The 16,160-nt window shown below is 37.7% G+C and overlaps 1 protein-coding gene across 4 annotated transcripts in view; it reads right to left on the bottom strand.

The window, feature by feature from the left end:
* The window catches only part of NAV2 (neuron navigator 2), a 242,389-nt gene that overhangs the window by 38,632 nt on the left and 187,597 nt on the right, over positions 1-16,160 (bottom strand). For 3 of the 4 annotated variants that reach the window (XM_026089351.1, XM_026089354.1, XM_026089352.1), the window contains 6 exons: positions 15,776-15,914; positions 9,937-10,228; positions 8,328-9,030; positions 3,853-4,320; positions 2,737-2,802; positions 1,416-1,460 (listed from right to left, as the gene is read on the bottom strand). In XM_026089351.1, the coding sequence (XP_025945136.1) occupies positions 1,416-1,460; positions 2,737-2,802; positions 3,853-4,320; positions 8,328-9,030; positions 9,937-10,228; positions 15,776-15,914 (1,713 nt within the window). The remainder of the gene's footprint in view (positions 1-1,415; positions 1,461-2,736; positions 2,803-3,852; positions 4,321-8,327; positions 9,031-9,936; positions 10,229-15,775; positions 15,915-16,160) is intronic. The other variant, XM_026089355.1, reaches the window with a different exon arrangement.

Here is a 16,160-nt window from a genome sequence, read left to right as displayed (position 1 = left end):
GACACAACGACTGCCTGCTGATGGGTCTCAGTATCTGTGTTACACTGTGCCATCTGGTTTTGAGAGATATTTATGAGTTACTAAGCTCTCCTTCCAAAAATAAAACAATTGGAGCCTACTATTTAAAATCCAATCAGTTGATACGATCTATTTAATTAATTAGATTCCATTTGATTGGATACTATACAGAAAGATGCAATTTATTAAGACTATTTTAAATAAATGTGAGCACTACAATAATTAACACTGCAAAAACTCAAACTATTTTCAAAAAATATATTCATTCTTATGTCTCACCACTCAAGCAACAGTCCCCGCCTGAAGTCTATCTATCTGCACCTCTTAAGTTTTGCACATATATATCAGTTTTACTAAGAAAGGGGCTTTAAACAGTCATTTTACTTCAAATCACTAAGGATTTTTTTTCAGCATTAATACCTACCTCTTCAGCACTCAAATGTTTCAGTCTTAAAAGAGAGTCTTGATTTATTAGAGACATACTTGACAACCACAGAAGCATCTTAAACAAAAATTCCATTTTAAGAAATGCTTTTAGCACTCAGCTTCATGTGATAAAGCTGCTGTGAATAACAACATGTATAGCACAGAATAAACTGCAGCTGCAATTTCAAGGCATCAGCTTGGTGATCCTAAAAGCAGCACATAGCAATTCTGAAGTTGCAATTTTCTAAATTGTCTAAGACATTTCCTGTAAATTCTGCAACACTTAAAGCATTTAACTAACAGACCTAATGTTTATAATCTTGTTGGATTGCTTGTATCAATGGAAAAATCTTTTTCAGTGCAATTTTTTAATGTTATATAAATCACAACCTTAGACATACACAAAATGTATTAGAAGACATTTGCCAAATATTTGTCAGCTGGGGGATTTTTTTGTTTTGTTTTCTTCTAGAAGGGTAAAAATTATCTCTAGTGACCTATATATATATGTATTCTGAAGCAAATATCTTTTTAAACCCAGTATTTCCAATCTCATCCTAAAAGGTTCAGCATGATATTGAAAATCTTTTCTTTTCTTCTATCAACATCAAGATTCCTGGGGCTGCATCGTGAAAATGATTTCACGTCATTTCACATAATAGCCATAAAAGCTGCAAAATTATTGTTTTCAGATCAAGCCCAGTGATGGATTATGAGATGCTTTTCAGCAATTCAGCCAGCAAAAGCCACAGTTCTTGCTCAAGCAGAGAAGCCACTGGATGGAAAAAAGGACAGTGGTAAATGGCCTTCTTTGAGGATTACAAAAAGGAAGAGAAAGAAAGAAAGAAACAAACAAACAAAAAAACAGAGATTGTTGCCACCTCTTGCTATCACCAACAGCCACAACAGAAACACAAAGCAAACTCCAAAGCCACAACAAAAGCTGTTATACTGTGTGGAAACACCAATACCTGAGTCCCTTCTTAGGCAAAGTGTTCCTATCAAGATGTGGGTCGCTGCAGAAAAGTTAAAAGAAAAGAACTTCAGAGAAGAGCAAAAGGGAAGGATTAAGAGCAGGCTGAAGAAGGAAGTACAAACATCTGCATCCTCTTTTCAGAGGAAAAAGTGCTGAGCCTTTCCTAAAGGAACATGCAAAAACCTCCTAACCCACGCGTGGATTTTCATGAACATGCATCTGATGATACCATGCCAATGAATCTAATCTGCTCACAAAGTGGTTTTGCCATTTCTCCTATCCACAATGAACAAAAATGGCTTTTTAAACATAAAAATACTGTGTGTCAAATGAATGCTTAAAAATATGTATTTCAGAAGGCATGAGGCGGATTATTTGTGAAAACTGATGAGACTCTCCAAGTCCATAACGCCTCCCTGTCGGGTTTTTTCAGCAGCCACCATTTAGGGAGTGCAGCTAGTTACTGTTATGCAGCTGCAATGTATGACAGTAAAAGCACTAAGCACAGCCCGTTTAAATTTCCAAATTTTAGCTTAAATTCCATTACCAAAGTAAAATGAATCTATTAGCCTTCCAGACCCCAAATATTTAATAGTGTGTGTTTTTATAGTTGATGAACTTGTAACTGAACAGAGTCTGTTAATTTGTTTTTAAAGGAAATATACACATGCTTAAATATATTCATTTAATGACAATCCTTACAGCTAAACTACAGCTGATGCTCAGCGTGGGAGCGACTAAATTGAAACAGATAGCAAAAGCGAGCTGGAACGGTTAGATTCAGGCCATCTTTCCCCAACTCTTGCATTCATTTTTACAACGATGGATATACACAAGTCTCCGCAAAACACTCATGAACCAAACTGGAATAAAGGACTGACAACACTGAATGACACTGGGACTTCATGACAAAAGTGACAGGCCTGCAACGTGGTGGAAGGAAAGCAGCATGCCAGAGGAATGCTGAAATGCTAGTGAGAGTTTAGATTGGTAGAAAAAAAATTGCAAGGTTTTCAAATGCCTTTGGCAAGGAAATGAACAAACAAAAAAACCCACAAACCAAAAAATGCTCCCCATAACAACAGCAACAACAAAACCATGCCAACTCTGCCATATGCCGTTCTCCAGATTTAAGTAGATCAATGAGGTATTTGAGTGGACTCTCACTGGCATGTCTCTGTGTCAGTTCACACCTGAACAACACACACGGCAAAGGACTCAGCTGAGCACAGTCTTTCACAAAACAGTTTGCTTCACCGAGATGGGCAACAAGACCTACAGCCTTTGTGCATTCTCCTGTCCTGAGACAGCATTACCTGTCCTGTCTCCTGGGCAAAGTATTTCTGCAGAATTTGGGACTAGCAGCAGGGGAAGAAAGAGGGCTAGAAAAATCAGTCCAGTAAGACAGAAAACAAGAGAAGGAATATTAGAATGAAAAGAGCAGAGAACAGAAAGGAGTTGTTATTCAAAAAAAAAAAAAAGAAAGAAAGAAAACAAAACTGTCAGAACATCATTTTCAGCATTAATTTTCTTTCATAAAGATGCAACTACAAAACTGTTGCTGACTAAATAATTATACATCAGGATATAGCTGATTTSCCACATTTCCAGGCGTACTGCCTTCTACAAAAGGTCAGTCACAGAACGTGTTGCAAATTGGAGTCTGTTTTATCAAGACAGTAGCCTAATGTGCTTTTAATACAGCTCTGATGCTGAAAAAGCAGTTCCGTTCCCTCCTCCCTGGTCAGTCTGAAAAATAATTCAGATGATCATTTTTCAGTTGGCTCAGTCTCCCAACCCAGTTCAGTATGTATTCACACAAATGCTTGTAAAAAAAGCGCTGTAGAGAGCAACCAGGGTGGAGGAGGCAGCTGGGAGAGGCAAAGGAGGGATCAAGTGGCTAGGGAGGCAGGGACTTCTCTTTTCAGCATGACCTCCAATTTAAGTTTGTCAAATTGTAGTCTTCTGTTCATAAACCATTCCCATCATGACAGCACTCAAGCGCCCACAGTCCAGATTCTAACTTTATCAAATGTTATAAAACTGAAGTTTAACAAGAAATAGTTGACTTCTCAAATTAAAATTATAACAGTGATGGAGGTTTTTGGAATACCACTATCGGATCAACTAACAGTTGATTTTTGGAAGGATAATACATGATGCAAAATTCAAAAATTAGGTATAATACGGTAGCAAAAAAAGTTACTGCACTGGCTCCTGCAGCAAACGAGAAGTCTCACCTGAACCAATCCTCTTGCTCTGAACTGGGCTCCTTGCCTAAAATGGTTTCTTTGTATGTTTTAGCAATATCATTCAGTATTATCTTGTAAGAATGATAATTTGAATCACAATTGCAGTGTCAGTTAGTGCCAGGACTTCACTCCTATTGAGATATATACAAGCTTACAGAAACAAGAGAAAAACCTACAAACCTTTCAGACAATGTAGTCTTAACACTGTTGGTTCGGACAAAGGGAGTCAACGAATCATCTTTGGAGGCTGGAATCAAGCCAGTAGAGGAGTTATGGCTCAGCCCACCTCCACTGCTCAGAGAGATATCAATGGATTCACAGCTGGTATGAAGACTGCTGACAGACTGATATCCAATGCCATCCTTGCTAACAGCAGAAGAGCTACTTGCGTTGGTACCCCACGTTAAACTGTTGGAAGGAGCTGAATGTGCTGAACTGGGACTAGAAGCTAGTGGAGATTGGTTCATGTCTGTGTTTTTACTATACAGAGGACTGCTACCCCCACTGCTCAGCACACCACTGCCAGATGGTGAATCGAGATTACCCTGCTGGTTCATAGTAGCATGAGGATTGGAGATGACCACTGAATTTTTCATATTTTCCGCTGTTGTGATGGGAACTTGTTTACTAGGCTTTCCACCAAAAAGTCTGTAAAAAAAGACAACATGAAAAATATATAAAATGGAATATTAAATGACTAATGCAAAGATATTTTATACCTAGATCTTTTATCTTCTTAGCCTCAGAAAACCAACATTAAGAAAACAATCTTAGATTGGACATAGACTATAGATTTATATAAATCCTCTTGTGTTCACTGTGCTTTCAGTCAAGTCCAGAGACAATTACTGTAACTTCAAATCTATCTTAGGTGTTTTCTTCTCTGAATCATCAAATAATACCTTCACAAAGCTAAAATACAGCTTCACAGAACTAATATACAGCCATATTATCTTCTGCTCCTCAATGAAAAAAGATACCAGAGAAATATAGCACTGATTAATCTGAAGCACGGAACATTAGAGGCTGGAAGCTTGTTGTCCAGGTAAATTCTATACAAATCGCTGAATGCTCTGCACAGAAGCAGCATCTGGAGGGATGTAACAGTAAAAATATTTACTGATATCAAGTGTAGGCTTGTCTCATTTCAGAAGCTAAACTGTCTGAAAACTAACTTTTTGGGTGTAGGATTAGATTTTATCTGGTTTAGCAGCTTGAACTGGCTCAGTAAAGATCAGATGAGGGCCAGAACCAGTGCAAAGGAGGGGATATAAAAGCATGGTTGGAGGAGGATGACTGCAGTTGCTCCGACTTGCATCACTGGTGACTGTTGTGCCACTGCACCCTCAGTGAGGACAGCACATTTCAGCTCCCTCATAACAGTTACGGGGAAAAGTTCTCAGAAGTGCGAAACTGTCTTAGAGATACATGTGCTTAAGATTAGATTCTCAAATATTTTATAGCTGACCCTCAAAATTGAGAGATGTATAGCTTTCGACTCTAGCTTCAAACATCCTACAGAAATAAAAAGTGCTTCTGTTTCTGCCTTTTAATCCTTTTAACTGCATTTAGAACCTTAGTTTTCCTCAAACATATCTATATGGATTTACTATTTCCATATCAACAGTATATAGCATTAGGAAAGAAATCTTTCAAAGATGGTGTCTGTGTGACAGTAGCCCTCAGCACAGACGACTAGGGGCACTCCTAGCCAAGAGCTCCCACAGACATACAGGTGGGTATGTACCAAGTGGAATTTTCTCTTGAGTATGCACAAGTTGTCTGCACAACACAGGTACATGAAGTCTGTCCAAGATTTCCCAAAAACACAGGCTGTGTAATATAGCTAGTCCCCTTATAACATATATGTAGTAAGTCCAGTGATGTCCAAAAGCACTAGGCTTACTGCACATGTGCTATCTGCAGCTTCAATGTACGCGTGCACTGTCTGGGACACTTCTACTGGATTGCCGCTGTTGTAGTCTTGCCACAAAGCCCTGGAACAACACTGCTGTCTCGGGCTGAGATGCCCACCTGCATCTACCTTATACCCAGCATTGCTCTAAAAGCTATGTCCTGATCCCCACAGCAGCTGACTTAGAGAGAGCAGTACGGACATTCACAAACCAGCACAGATCTGGTCAACCTGATTCACCTAGACTCAACATGGCACCTCATTGCTGAGGAGACTCCAACTTAGACAAGCAAAAGGCTTTAAATGATAAAACCCATTCTTACAGGGATTTAGAGTCTAAGTTTTATTTGAGCTAATGTTACAAGAGCAAATACACAGAAAAATATCAAACCACACCGCTATGATACACAGTCTTTAGCAGCAATAGCAACTTGCTGTATACCTACTCCTGTGCCATAGCATGCCACCTCTTCAGCTGTACTGGGGGACCGCGACTTAGAAATAGAATCATGGAGCTTTAAGAAAAAAATAAATCAAACACAACATTTTTGCAAGCTTTTTTTTAAGCTCTCCAGTCTTCCCCAATGTGTTTCACAGCACTTCTGAGACAACCAGAAGTCTGATGCACTGTGGCACAGGCAGAAATACTTTGCTGCCAAAGGCAGTGGATTGTTGAACCACAGCCTCATAACAAATGCAGTCAAAAGAGGATGCGGTCTGAAGAGCATTCCTTTCAGTTCAGAGAAAATCCAACCCAGCAAGTCAGTCACATCAATACAGGGATTAATCCTGGAAGGAAAAACACTACAAGGAAGGACATATTATCTCCTTTCTACCACTACTGACAAGAAGCAGACATATTGGAGCTGGCTCTTGGGCCATGCATGCCCCCCATTGAGAGAAAAGTGGTGTATTATGTACTGCAAAACATTAAGGTCAATTTAATAATAAAACATATCAAGATAGACAGTGGTTTCATTTAAGGGAAATGCCAAATACATAATATCAGTGCTAAAGAGAATATTGAGAGAACAGAGACAGTGATGACTCTCATACATAATTACAGAATTTCACTGTTTATGACACCATGGAAAGTATGTATGTTTGCAGACTTACAGGTTAAGTTATACCACTTCTTAGGTATGGATTCTAATTTACTGTTTAATATTCAATAATTACATGGCAAATAGGTAATAAACACAATGTGTGCGACTCAACTGAGTATGAAAACTAAGCTCAAAATCTTCTTAATTGACATTGTAGATGTTAGTAATAAACAGACAAGACCAAATTCAACTCTGATGCATTTCCATATGTGAGTATTCATTTAGACAGTCTGGAGAAAATTCAAGAATGAAATTGTAAATCAAAAGAGGAATAGATTAAGTCTCAAAAATCCCTAGTAATAAGAACTCCATATGCCTGCTATTCTCCCAGTGTCTTCTCTTAAAAGGTTTCATGTATTTCTAATGTAATATTTCAATTCCATGGCTAGCAACATAGTTTTCTATGTAATTAAAAGAAATCTGCAATCAGATTTCAATATGTATGTGCTTGAGGCATATAGCACTGAAAATCTGCATTTGTCATGGGATATGCTATAGAAATGAAAGGCCTATTTGAGTTTTTAATTTTAAGTAGTCATCGATGAAAATTAAATGTTCTGAAAGACATGCCTTATCTAATAATAACTAGTAATAAAATAAATGAAGTATCTTGAATTATCCTCTCAAAGGCTCTTCCAATAAAACCACTCATCCAAAAAAGAACAGTTTTCAGCTCTTTACAGCTTTAGCCTAAGCCGCCATCACAGCCGTTACACTTGTAGTGGTGCCTCAGATGGAATGGGGCTTTATCACATCACTGGAAGCAGGATGGTGTAGTGTAATTGTATGGGTATTATGGTGTCGAGACAAAATGAAATGCAAAACACTGCAACTTGAAGCAGACAAGTTACTATTAATGCCAAATTAAAATGAGAAATAATATTAACGGACCCTTTCACCAATATCAATATTTTGATGCACATTGCATCACAAATTAATTCCTGCATAATTCAACTCAATATTAGTGTTAAAATCACATGTGGGCTAGAAGTGGAGAAATAGAAGTCAGATATACTTTTTGTTGAAAAAATTGTTGAAATGAGAAAATTCAACCCAACTGAGACAGAAACTTTACTTGGGGTTCTTCTACATAGCTGAATAACCTGATGTTGTGTGTCTCTCAACATCCTGGGCTAATCTGTTTGGGTCAGGCATGTGAATCTAAGTACGTTAGGTTAAATTATGCTGTCATCATAATGAAAATCTGAAATAATTCTGCTGTTGTCAACTTGTAATTTGATTCACCGTTGGAGTACTTCCAGACTTGTTTTATATACTTTGGTGCAAGAATTCATCAGTAACATTAACGTAAGAAAATCCTTATTTCTGTGATATTGGTATGGATAATGCTTTTACATATGATTTTTGTAATAAACAAACTTGTATCATGATTAACAAAGTTTCTGCCAAACTGTTTTTTTCAAATGTTAAATTTTTGCTGCTGTTTTGTAATGTACTGAGTATTTACAACACTGGCCAACCTGTTTATGTGAAATTAAATTTAAATACAAAGACCTTGATGGAGGACCCTAAATAGTAAGTGTTCCACAAAGCACAGCCAGGCCTGGCTGGAAGAGTCCTGATCATTCAGCTCCAACTAACATTATTTCACAATCAACGAATTTATTGCCTACCTGCGCAAAGTGGGAGAGGCCACATCAGGGTACTTGGCTCCTTGCTGGTGAGTACTTTGAGCTCCACTAGAAGCAGTCTGTGACGCAGGGTTCACTTTAACAGAATTACATGAGGCCACGCTTTCGTTGTCAGACGAAATCCCTTTCTCTTTATCAGTCTGATTGACTAATCCTGGCAGAGAGTTTCCAAGAATTACCTTGGCCGGCTCTCTCATTTTAGGGACAGGCAACCCAGCTGACTTGCTGCTTATGTTGGAGTCTATGCTACTTGTACTAGATCTGTTCCCAGCTCCACTTCTGCTACTGGATTTACTGGGCCGGGGTAAACTACGATACTGAAGATTAGTTCGGGCACTAAGCGCTAAGTAGCCATCATCCTGGTTCTGAGAGCCATCAACACTAGTCTTCCGACCAGTGGTCCTACCCATGAGTCCAGATGACTTTGGGATTTTTCCCAGGGTAGCTGATCTACTGGTGATAGTTGCCCCACTGGCCGTAATTATAGTCATGCCTACAGCTGACCCGCTCTGTTTCTTAAATCCAAATGTATTAGCATTAGCAGCAGTTGTTCTAGAGTTACTTGTGGGAAGCTTTTTGGATTCATCACCACTGCTGCGTCCTGCATCTGATGGGGAACGTTTAACATGTCCAGCTTTAGGAGATAGTCTACCCTTTTCTGATACCTTGGCGTCATCAGTTTTCCCTACAAAAATAGAAAAAGAATTCTAATATTTAATGACTTGAAAACATCAAGCAAATGATGAAACTCAAAGCAGCATGAAAAGCAAAAGCGTGTTAGCCACAAGAGTGTGGTTAAAAATTATGATCTAGTCTGCACTGAACTTAAATGCCAATCTAATGAGTTATACATGCAGACTTGCCAGAGAAAGTATGTGGTGTGTTTGCCCTTCAGAATATGAAAAACAGAGAACAAAGTCTTATGTAATAGTGACAGATAAGAAAAAAATGTTTCCCTTTGTAGCTATCACAGATTGATCCCTTTTCATCATCAGAAAGAAGCTGTGTTAGGGCATTAGTATAATTTTTCTAAAATGCATTTTTAAAGAAAGTAGTGTCTAACCTCAACTTTTTCATGCATGATCATGTACACAATCAAGTAAGAGAAGAGATATTAACTTATATTGTTTCGTTATACAAATTCAATCAATTTTCATCCACACATCCGCAACTGCTAAAATCACTAATACATTTACAAGAAAATTTGGAACCGCAGAGTGTTTAGGTATAAATTAGCATGCTGTTTTAGTACTGAGAAAAATGTCCTCAACCTCATACAATGTATGCTCTCAAACTTAACCACAAATTCAGAAGCTAAAATTGTATTATTTGCTCTTCATATGGCAATACTATGCCCAATAAGTAGCCTGGCTTAAGATTAGGGCTGCCATGAAAACAGCTTCCAAGGTGTACTAATATGTATTTTAAAACAGAAATAGAAATGTGGAGATACAAGATGCTGTATACTTTTAAAACAATACCTAAAAATAAAGGCAGGTTTACTTGAAGTTCAGGTTCTGCATCTGGAAAGTATTTAAACAGTTTTCTTACTGAACATACTCTTGGCCGCTTAGGTCTTACACTGTCTCACCTGTTCCGGGTGTCTTTAATGTGCCTGAGGTGGTTGAAGGTTTAGTCCTTGGTGTGGTAATGCCAACCTGAGCTGACATGCCCCGTCGCCAGGAACCCGTCTGTGAAATAACAGTGTTCTTCCTACCAGAAGTGCTTTTATCAGATTCATCAGACACATCAGAGGGATTCCGCCTCCATTTAGATCCTGACTCCATTTTTATGCCGCTATCTGATCCTCCGTCTGATTTCTTGACTTCATCACCAGACCATAAGGAATTCCGCTCAACCTGGGAATGTTTTTCTGCATCAGTCTAGGATAGATAATAAATTATAATAGAACCTTCATAACAAAGCTTTCTTTTAAGAAGCTTCACAAATGAGAACCATCAAATTGATTAATAAATTCAGCAGTCAGGTCCGATTACCAGTAGACATAACATGCCTCTGACAAAGAAATGTCAGAGTAAGAAACAAACCATAGCTATGACATTTATTTTCTAATGCACTAAGGAAAATAACAAAAAACATGCAAGCACCTCCCCCAATAAAACAGAACATCTCCCCCAGTAAAGCAGAAAGTAAAGAAAAATAAATACTTGATTTATAAAAGATATACTCAGCTCTATGACATTTATAATTCTGCATCTCGAATTTCATGTGAACCCTTTCACTCTATGCCTAAAAACCATTTCAAACCAGTGCAGCTAGCTTTTCTTTGTTTTTTCTTTGTTTTTTTGTTTTCTTTGTTTTTTCTATTTTTTTCTTTGTTTTTTCTTGCCATTTCCTATCTTTCTTCTGGCAATCTGACTGCCAGAGCATGATAAGGCAGCTTTTTGCACAGACTTAAAGATATGGAATGCTGTTAATTCTAATTTAACACATTAGAAAGACACCTAAGAACTGAACAAAAATGAAACCCCACAACTTTCTAACAATATTGATTTCTGACTTAAATACACAAATTGAGTCAGTTGTTCATTCATATTCAGCTCTTACAAACTGTTTTTTTTCCCTATCCTTTGCCCAGATTGATTGCACTGCCAGTCTCTTCCAAAGAATTTTGCAAAGATCAATGCCAAATACAGAATTTTCTCATTACCAAACTTTTGCCAAACTATGAACAACTCTATCAGAATCCATTATCCTAAATATACCCCTCATGCCTTTTTCTGTGCTGTTGCTAATGATTACTATTAAAATTCTCTTACAGAATTCTATGGTTCTTGTTAAATGCTGTTCATTAATTTGGGCAGATTTTGTAACACCACAATCAACTATTACATGACCATGCATGTCCAATGTCCATGTTTGATCCAGATCTGGATAAAAATTCCCTGGCTGAAGTGCTCTCTAACCATAACAGAACCATGAAAGAGACTGCAAATCCAACACTTGATCAGGACATTTGTAAGGAGGTTAGTATATTCTTGCAAGATGCTGAGTGCCAGTTCTTCCCTGCAGCATTGTGCAATAACCAAAGAGTAATAGTACTTTAAAGGACCTTGCTTTAACAACCCTCAAAACATTGTTTAACCCACATTCTTTTACTCCTTTTGGATAATCAGAAAAGCGGAGCACAGAAAAGGATGCATGACATTTTACCAGGCTTTCAGCAAAATGCAACATTTTATTTTTAAGTTCCTAAAGTGCATCTCAACGTTGAGTTTTCTTTTCTTACCAGATCATACCATTAACACTAAAGAATCTAGGGGTTTTGTGGCTTCATTTCCTTTGCTTTTTACAGTATTTTTTAAAAGCCTGAAAAACTAGTCTAAGTATTCAGTACATGAAAGCTGACACCACACATTTTAGTAGTCTTTTCTTCAGTTACGTAATATAGTTAGGGCCTAGGTAATTTATCTAGCTATTGAGCCATTAGACTAACAAGCATTTGCTATATTATGGATTATAATATTGTTTCTTGTTATATTCCCCCCCCATCTCTTCATCCAAAGAGAGCAACTCAGCATAGTCTTAAATGAAACACTGCTTTCTAACTTCCTTCATTTTCTATGGTTGCAAGATTTTGGGATTGCTACCCTTTTATTTATGAACATCAGCAGGTTTGTAATAAATTCATGATGTGACCATTTCTACCTCCTCTGTTTCTCTAAAATTATCATTTCATGGAAATGTCACCCATGCTCATGCATCTTGGCAGAGAGCTCAGGCAAAAAAGAACAAATAATCAACCAACAAAATCACACCATTATCATCCCTCATGGGCTTTCATTAATATCTTGCTTCAAGTCCCTGTTTGGAACTGTCTATTTACACTGCAGGTGTTTCAGAGCAGAAAATACACCTACTTGCCAGTAAAGTGCTTATTCCAGTTTTGGTTGCTTATAAAATGTTCCTGTACTTTCTATTTTTCTTCTTTACATCCATTAAGAACAGTAAAACCTCAACAGAGAACTGCATTATAAGAAGGCCTCTATCTTTGGTTTCTTCAGTTTTTTTTCATTCAGCTACTACACCTATGGCTAAATATTTTACTCAAGGCTTTAAAATGCTGCACAATTACCCTCGAAGCACTTTGGCCAGAGATGCCTCTGTTTAATGGTAAACAATGAGAACAGCACAGCAACATGACTAAGGAATCAAAATCAAAACACAGCGAAACTTGGCTTTGCCATTTCAGCTGAAACCTACCCACCTGAAAGACCTGGACTAGGTGAAAGTGGAAATACTGTTTGCTGGATGTCATTGCAAGACAAATACAACATAAGACATGAACAAAGGCTGCCATCGGATTGAGCTGGGAATAAAGGTATCTAGTAGGATTTCAAAACCTACTCATACAGTTTTGTAAGTCTATTCATGAAGATGTGAACAGACTCTCTGCTCCAGTGGTACTGAGAAGTCATCTTGATTGAACAGGTTGAGGATGCTGCTGTTTTCCACTTAAAGGAATTTTTTCTTCTTCTGATCTTTTTGGAAGGATGTGAACAAGTTTATTACATGATCTCTTCCATTCTTATTTCAGTTAAATTAGTTATTTTCCAGTGGCCACTTGGTCTTAGCTTCCTATTATAATATGCGTACAATATGACCTCAAAGGCGTACCATATGCAGTACTGTGTTAAAACATAACTTAACTAACCTTAAGCCTGTGCAATACAACAGAAGAACATTAGGGGCCCAAAAGCACTATAGCTACATTAAGTGGTTTGGTACTTGGCATAACCAAGGCAAGACACAGTGCCATGGTAAGGTAAATTCTGGTTCCCACCACTGGCTTGTTCAAAACCAACTTGGGGACACCTTCACAGCATTGTTACAGAAAGGGCTACAGCTACGGCATGTCTATGAAGATGTAATCACTGTCATATTTTTGGCATGCTTTTCAGAGATGTGGAACCTGTATATTTTTCTGGAGTTGCGGGTACTCAGCTGCTCTGAAAATCAATTTTTTAGTCTTCTACTTAGCACAGACTTTTTTCTTCTTCTGTAACCACGCTTTCTTCCCTTGAAGAGATGATTCTGAGTAAGTCTTACTCATTGTATCAACAGACACTAACATGTTAGGGCCCTCTCCCTTTGATGTGCTATATTATTTGTCTGGACTCTCGGTTGCACATGCATTAACTTCAAGCTTTAATTACCTGAAACCCCAATTCAGTACCACCTCAAAAAGATGTGGTAGAATCACAGTAGCTTGAAAGTTAAATGCCTGCTATGTAGGAACAACCAAAGCAGTGAATGCCCTGAGAAGAAAAGTCCATATCCCTATGCAGATCTCTGCCAGTCTTTTGTGGCTCAGTGCAGGCCAGCACACAACAGTCCAGGCAGGACAGAAAAGGCATACATGCAGCGCTGTGTCATGAGCTGGGAGGACTACTTCAGGCTGCTAAAAATCAGCCCTCCAAACTAAACATGGTTCCATCACTCCAAGCTATTCTTCATTCCCTTGGTTGACAAGATTAGGATTTGATGTTTAAAGGAAAACAAAATATTTTATGAAAATTGATTTGCAATTAATAGCAATACCTGGAATAAATATTGTCAGCCATGAAAACTAAGGGGAGAAGCAGGTCACAGACACAAATCGAACAACTGTATATATAACACGTACATCTTGGCTCCCAGCTCCCTCTTTTAATGAATATGCTCTACAGTCTGTACAAGTTTCAGATCCTTTTCTTCTACTATACATCTGCACTCTCTTGGATGCTGTAATAATTGTGGAGGAGGAAGAGGAGTTTGTCAACACAGATTTTGATCTCTTAGAGGTGTTTCCAAGAATCTGATCCATCAGAAGATAGAAGTCAAATGAGTTTCTATTTTTTTTCCTTAGGTTAATATTTAGTCACGTATCCTTTTTCTCTTTTTTTCCCCCCAACAGTATTACAATGTTCAGACACTAACAATTGTCAAAAAATCTTCTAGTTGTCTATGTCATTCTTTCTGTTATACCCTGAAGAAAATGCTCAATTGATCTTAACACCTCTCAACTTGTATGGGACATGTATTAGTAGTTTCACGCACACATGATATCACTGATACACAACCAGAGGCTAACTCTGGAAGTCTTTAATGTAGGCTCAAATATGCACTTCATGGCAAGGGAACAAAAAGTAATACATGCTTGCACTACAGTCCTGTAGGCAGACTAACACTTCACAGCAATCACACTTCTACATTAAAACTGATATCAAAAACAGATTTAGGGTCCAGTCATGAAAAGAAAAAATAAAAAAAAATAAAAGAGAGGAAAGAAACAGAAGAGAAAGTCAAATATACATCTCTGTCCCCTACTTGCAGCAATGCTAAGTTTTACTCTGTTTGCTTTGACACAGGACACTTGACTGTCTAGAGCAGGTGGGTATATAAAGAACAAAACTGGACTGCTTAGTCCAGCACTTTGCCAAACAAAATTCCATACTATTAGGGAAAAAAACAGTTTGTAATATTGCAAATCTCTGTACTACACAATCTAATTGATGAATAAAAAACTGCTGGATATCTTCACCGGTTTACCCTGTTCAGATGTATAATATCCGACCATGAAAAACTACATGTAGGCTGCTGACAGACATAAATTTTATCTTCCTATGAAATGCAGCCGAAAATAGAAAGCCTGCAGTAACATGCAGCCCTGGAAGTTTAAAATAATATATTTCATTTGCCTTGTACATTTACATTTCTGATTGAGGTGTAAATAATTAAATAATCTTTAAACTTTTATGTTGACTTAAATTAATTCTGTTCTGTAATAAAAAACATAACACCTTTTCTAGAGCTAAAAAAATATCCCATCTATTAATATGTATTTTCTATACAGCATTCCCATGAAGAGGTCAAAACTCATTTGTTGCCATACCACTGCAGCAGAGATTCCATGGATTCCACGCATAGAGGAAATCCCTGTGTGCCACATATGATAAAGTGGCTACTAGTGCGTAACATTGCCTTTTCAGTGACATCCACTGTATTGAAGGTTGTATCACATGTTGTTCACATGTTCAAGTGTGTAAGAAAGGGGGAGAGAGTAAAGGTACATGTAAAATATTAGTGTCAACTAATTCAGGAACCTGTAGCCTAGTTTTGATAGTCTGGAAATTAATATGCTATTAAACATTAGTCAAGGCAATAACAATAATTCTTTGCACTCTTACTTCTTTTCGGGATCAGTTTCCAAGTTTTTCAGCCTGAGTTGCTGAAAGGCTGTAAAGATAGCTGCAAATTAGAGCAAGGTTACTGCTTAAAATACTCATGCATGTAATTATCATTATGTCAAGAAACGCTATCTGTCAAAAGATGAATAAGCAGCTTCATCCAACTTAAAACAAATATGCCTATTGCACAGAGAAAATAATAAATGTCCAGTGTTACTGTAACTAAAATAGGACTCTTACCTGTGCATCTAAGTTTTTGCGGGAGGAGGCAGGTGTGTTGGCATAAGAGCTGATAGAGGAGCTAGTGTTAATGTCATCAGTACTGAGATTATCTATGGTGTCACTGATCCCACTGCTGACCGAGCTGCTGTCATCCCAGCTGGAAGAAAAGCACACCAAAGGAAGACAACAAGGGTCAAAAGACAAAACATAATTCAAAATGAAAATTATTATTTCTGCAAGCCTTATCCTATTTGCAGTTGCCAAAGGAAAAAGGTCTGCTCTTTTTCATGACTTATCTCCTTTGAACATCAAGTTTGAATTCATACAGCTCATCACCTGCCTGACTGCCATAAAGCCTACTCTATATCACCATTAGGCTTGTAGCACCAATGGTGTAATTCTT

Source organism: Apteryx rowi, unplaced genomic scaffold (genome assembly GCF_003343035.1).
Source record: "Apteryx rowi isolate R43461 unplaced genomic scaffold, aptRow1 scaffold_81, whole genome shotgun sequence".
NCBI classification, from domain to species: Eukaryota; Metazoa; Chordata; class Aves; order Apterygiformes; family Apterygidae; genus Apteryx; species Apteryx rowi.
Note: the sequence above shows the minus strand (reverse complement) of the source record. Positions and strands in the feature narration are given on the sequence as shown.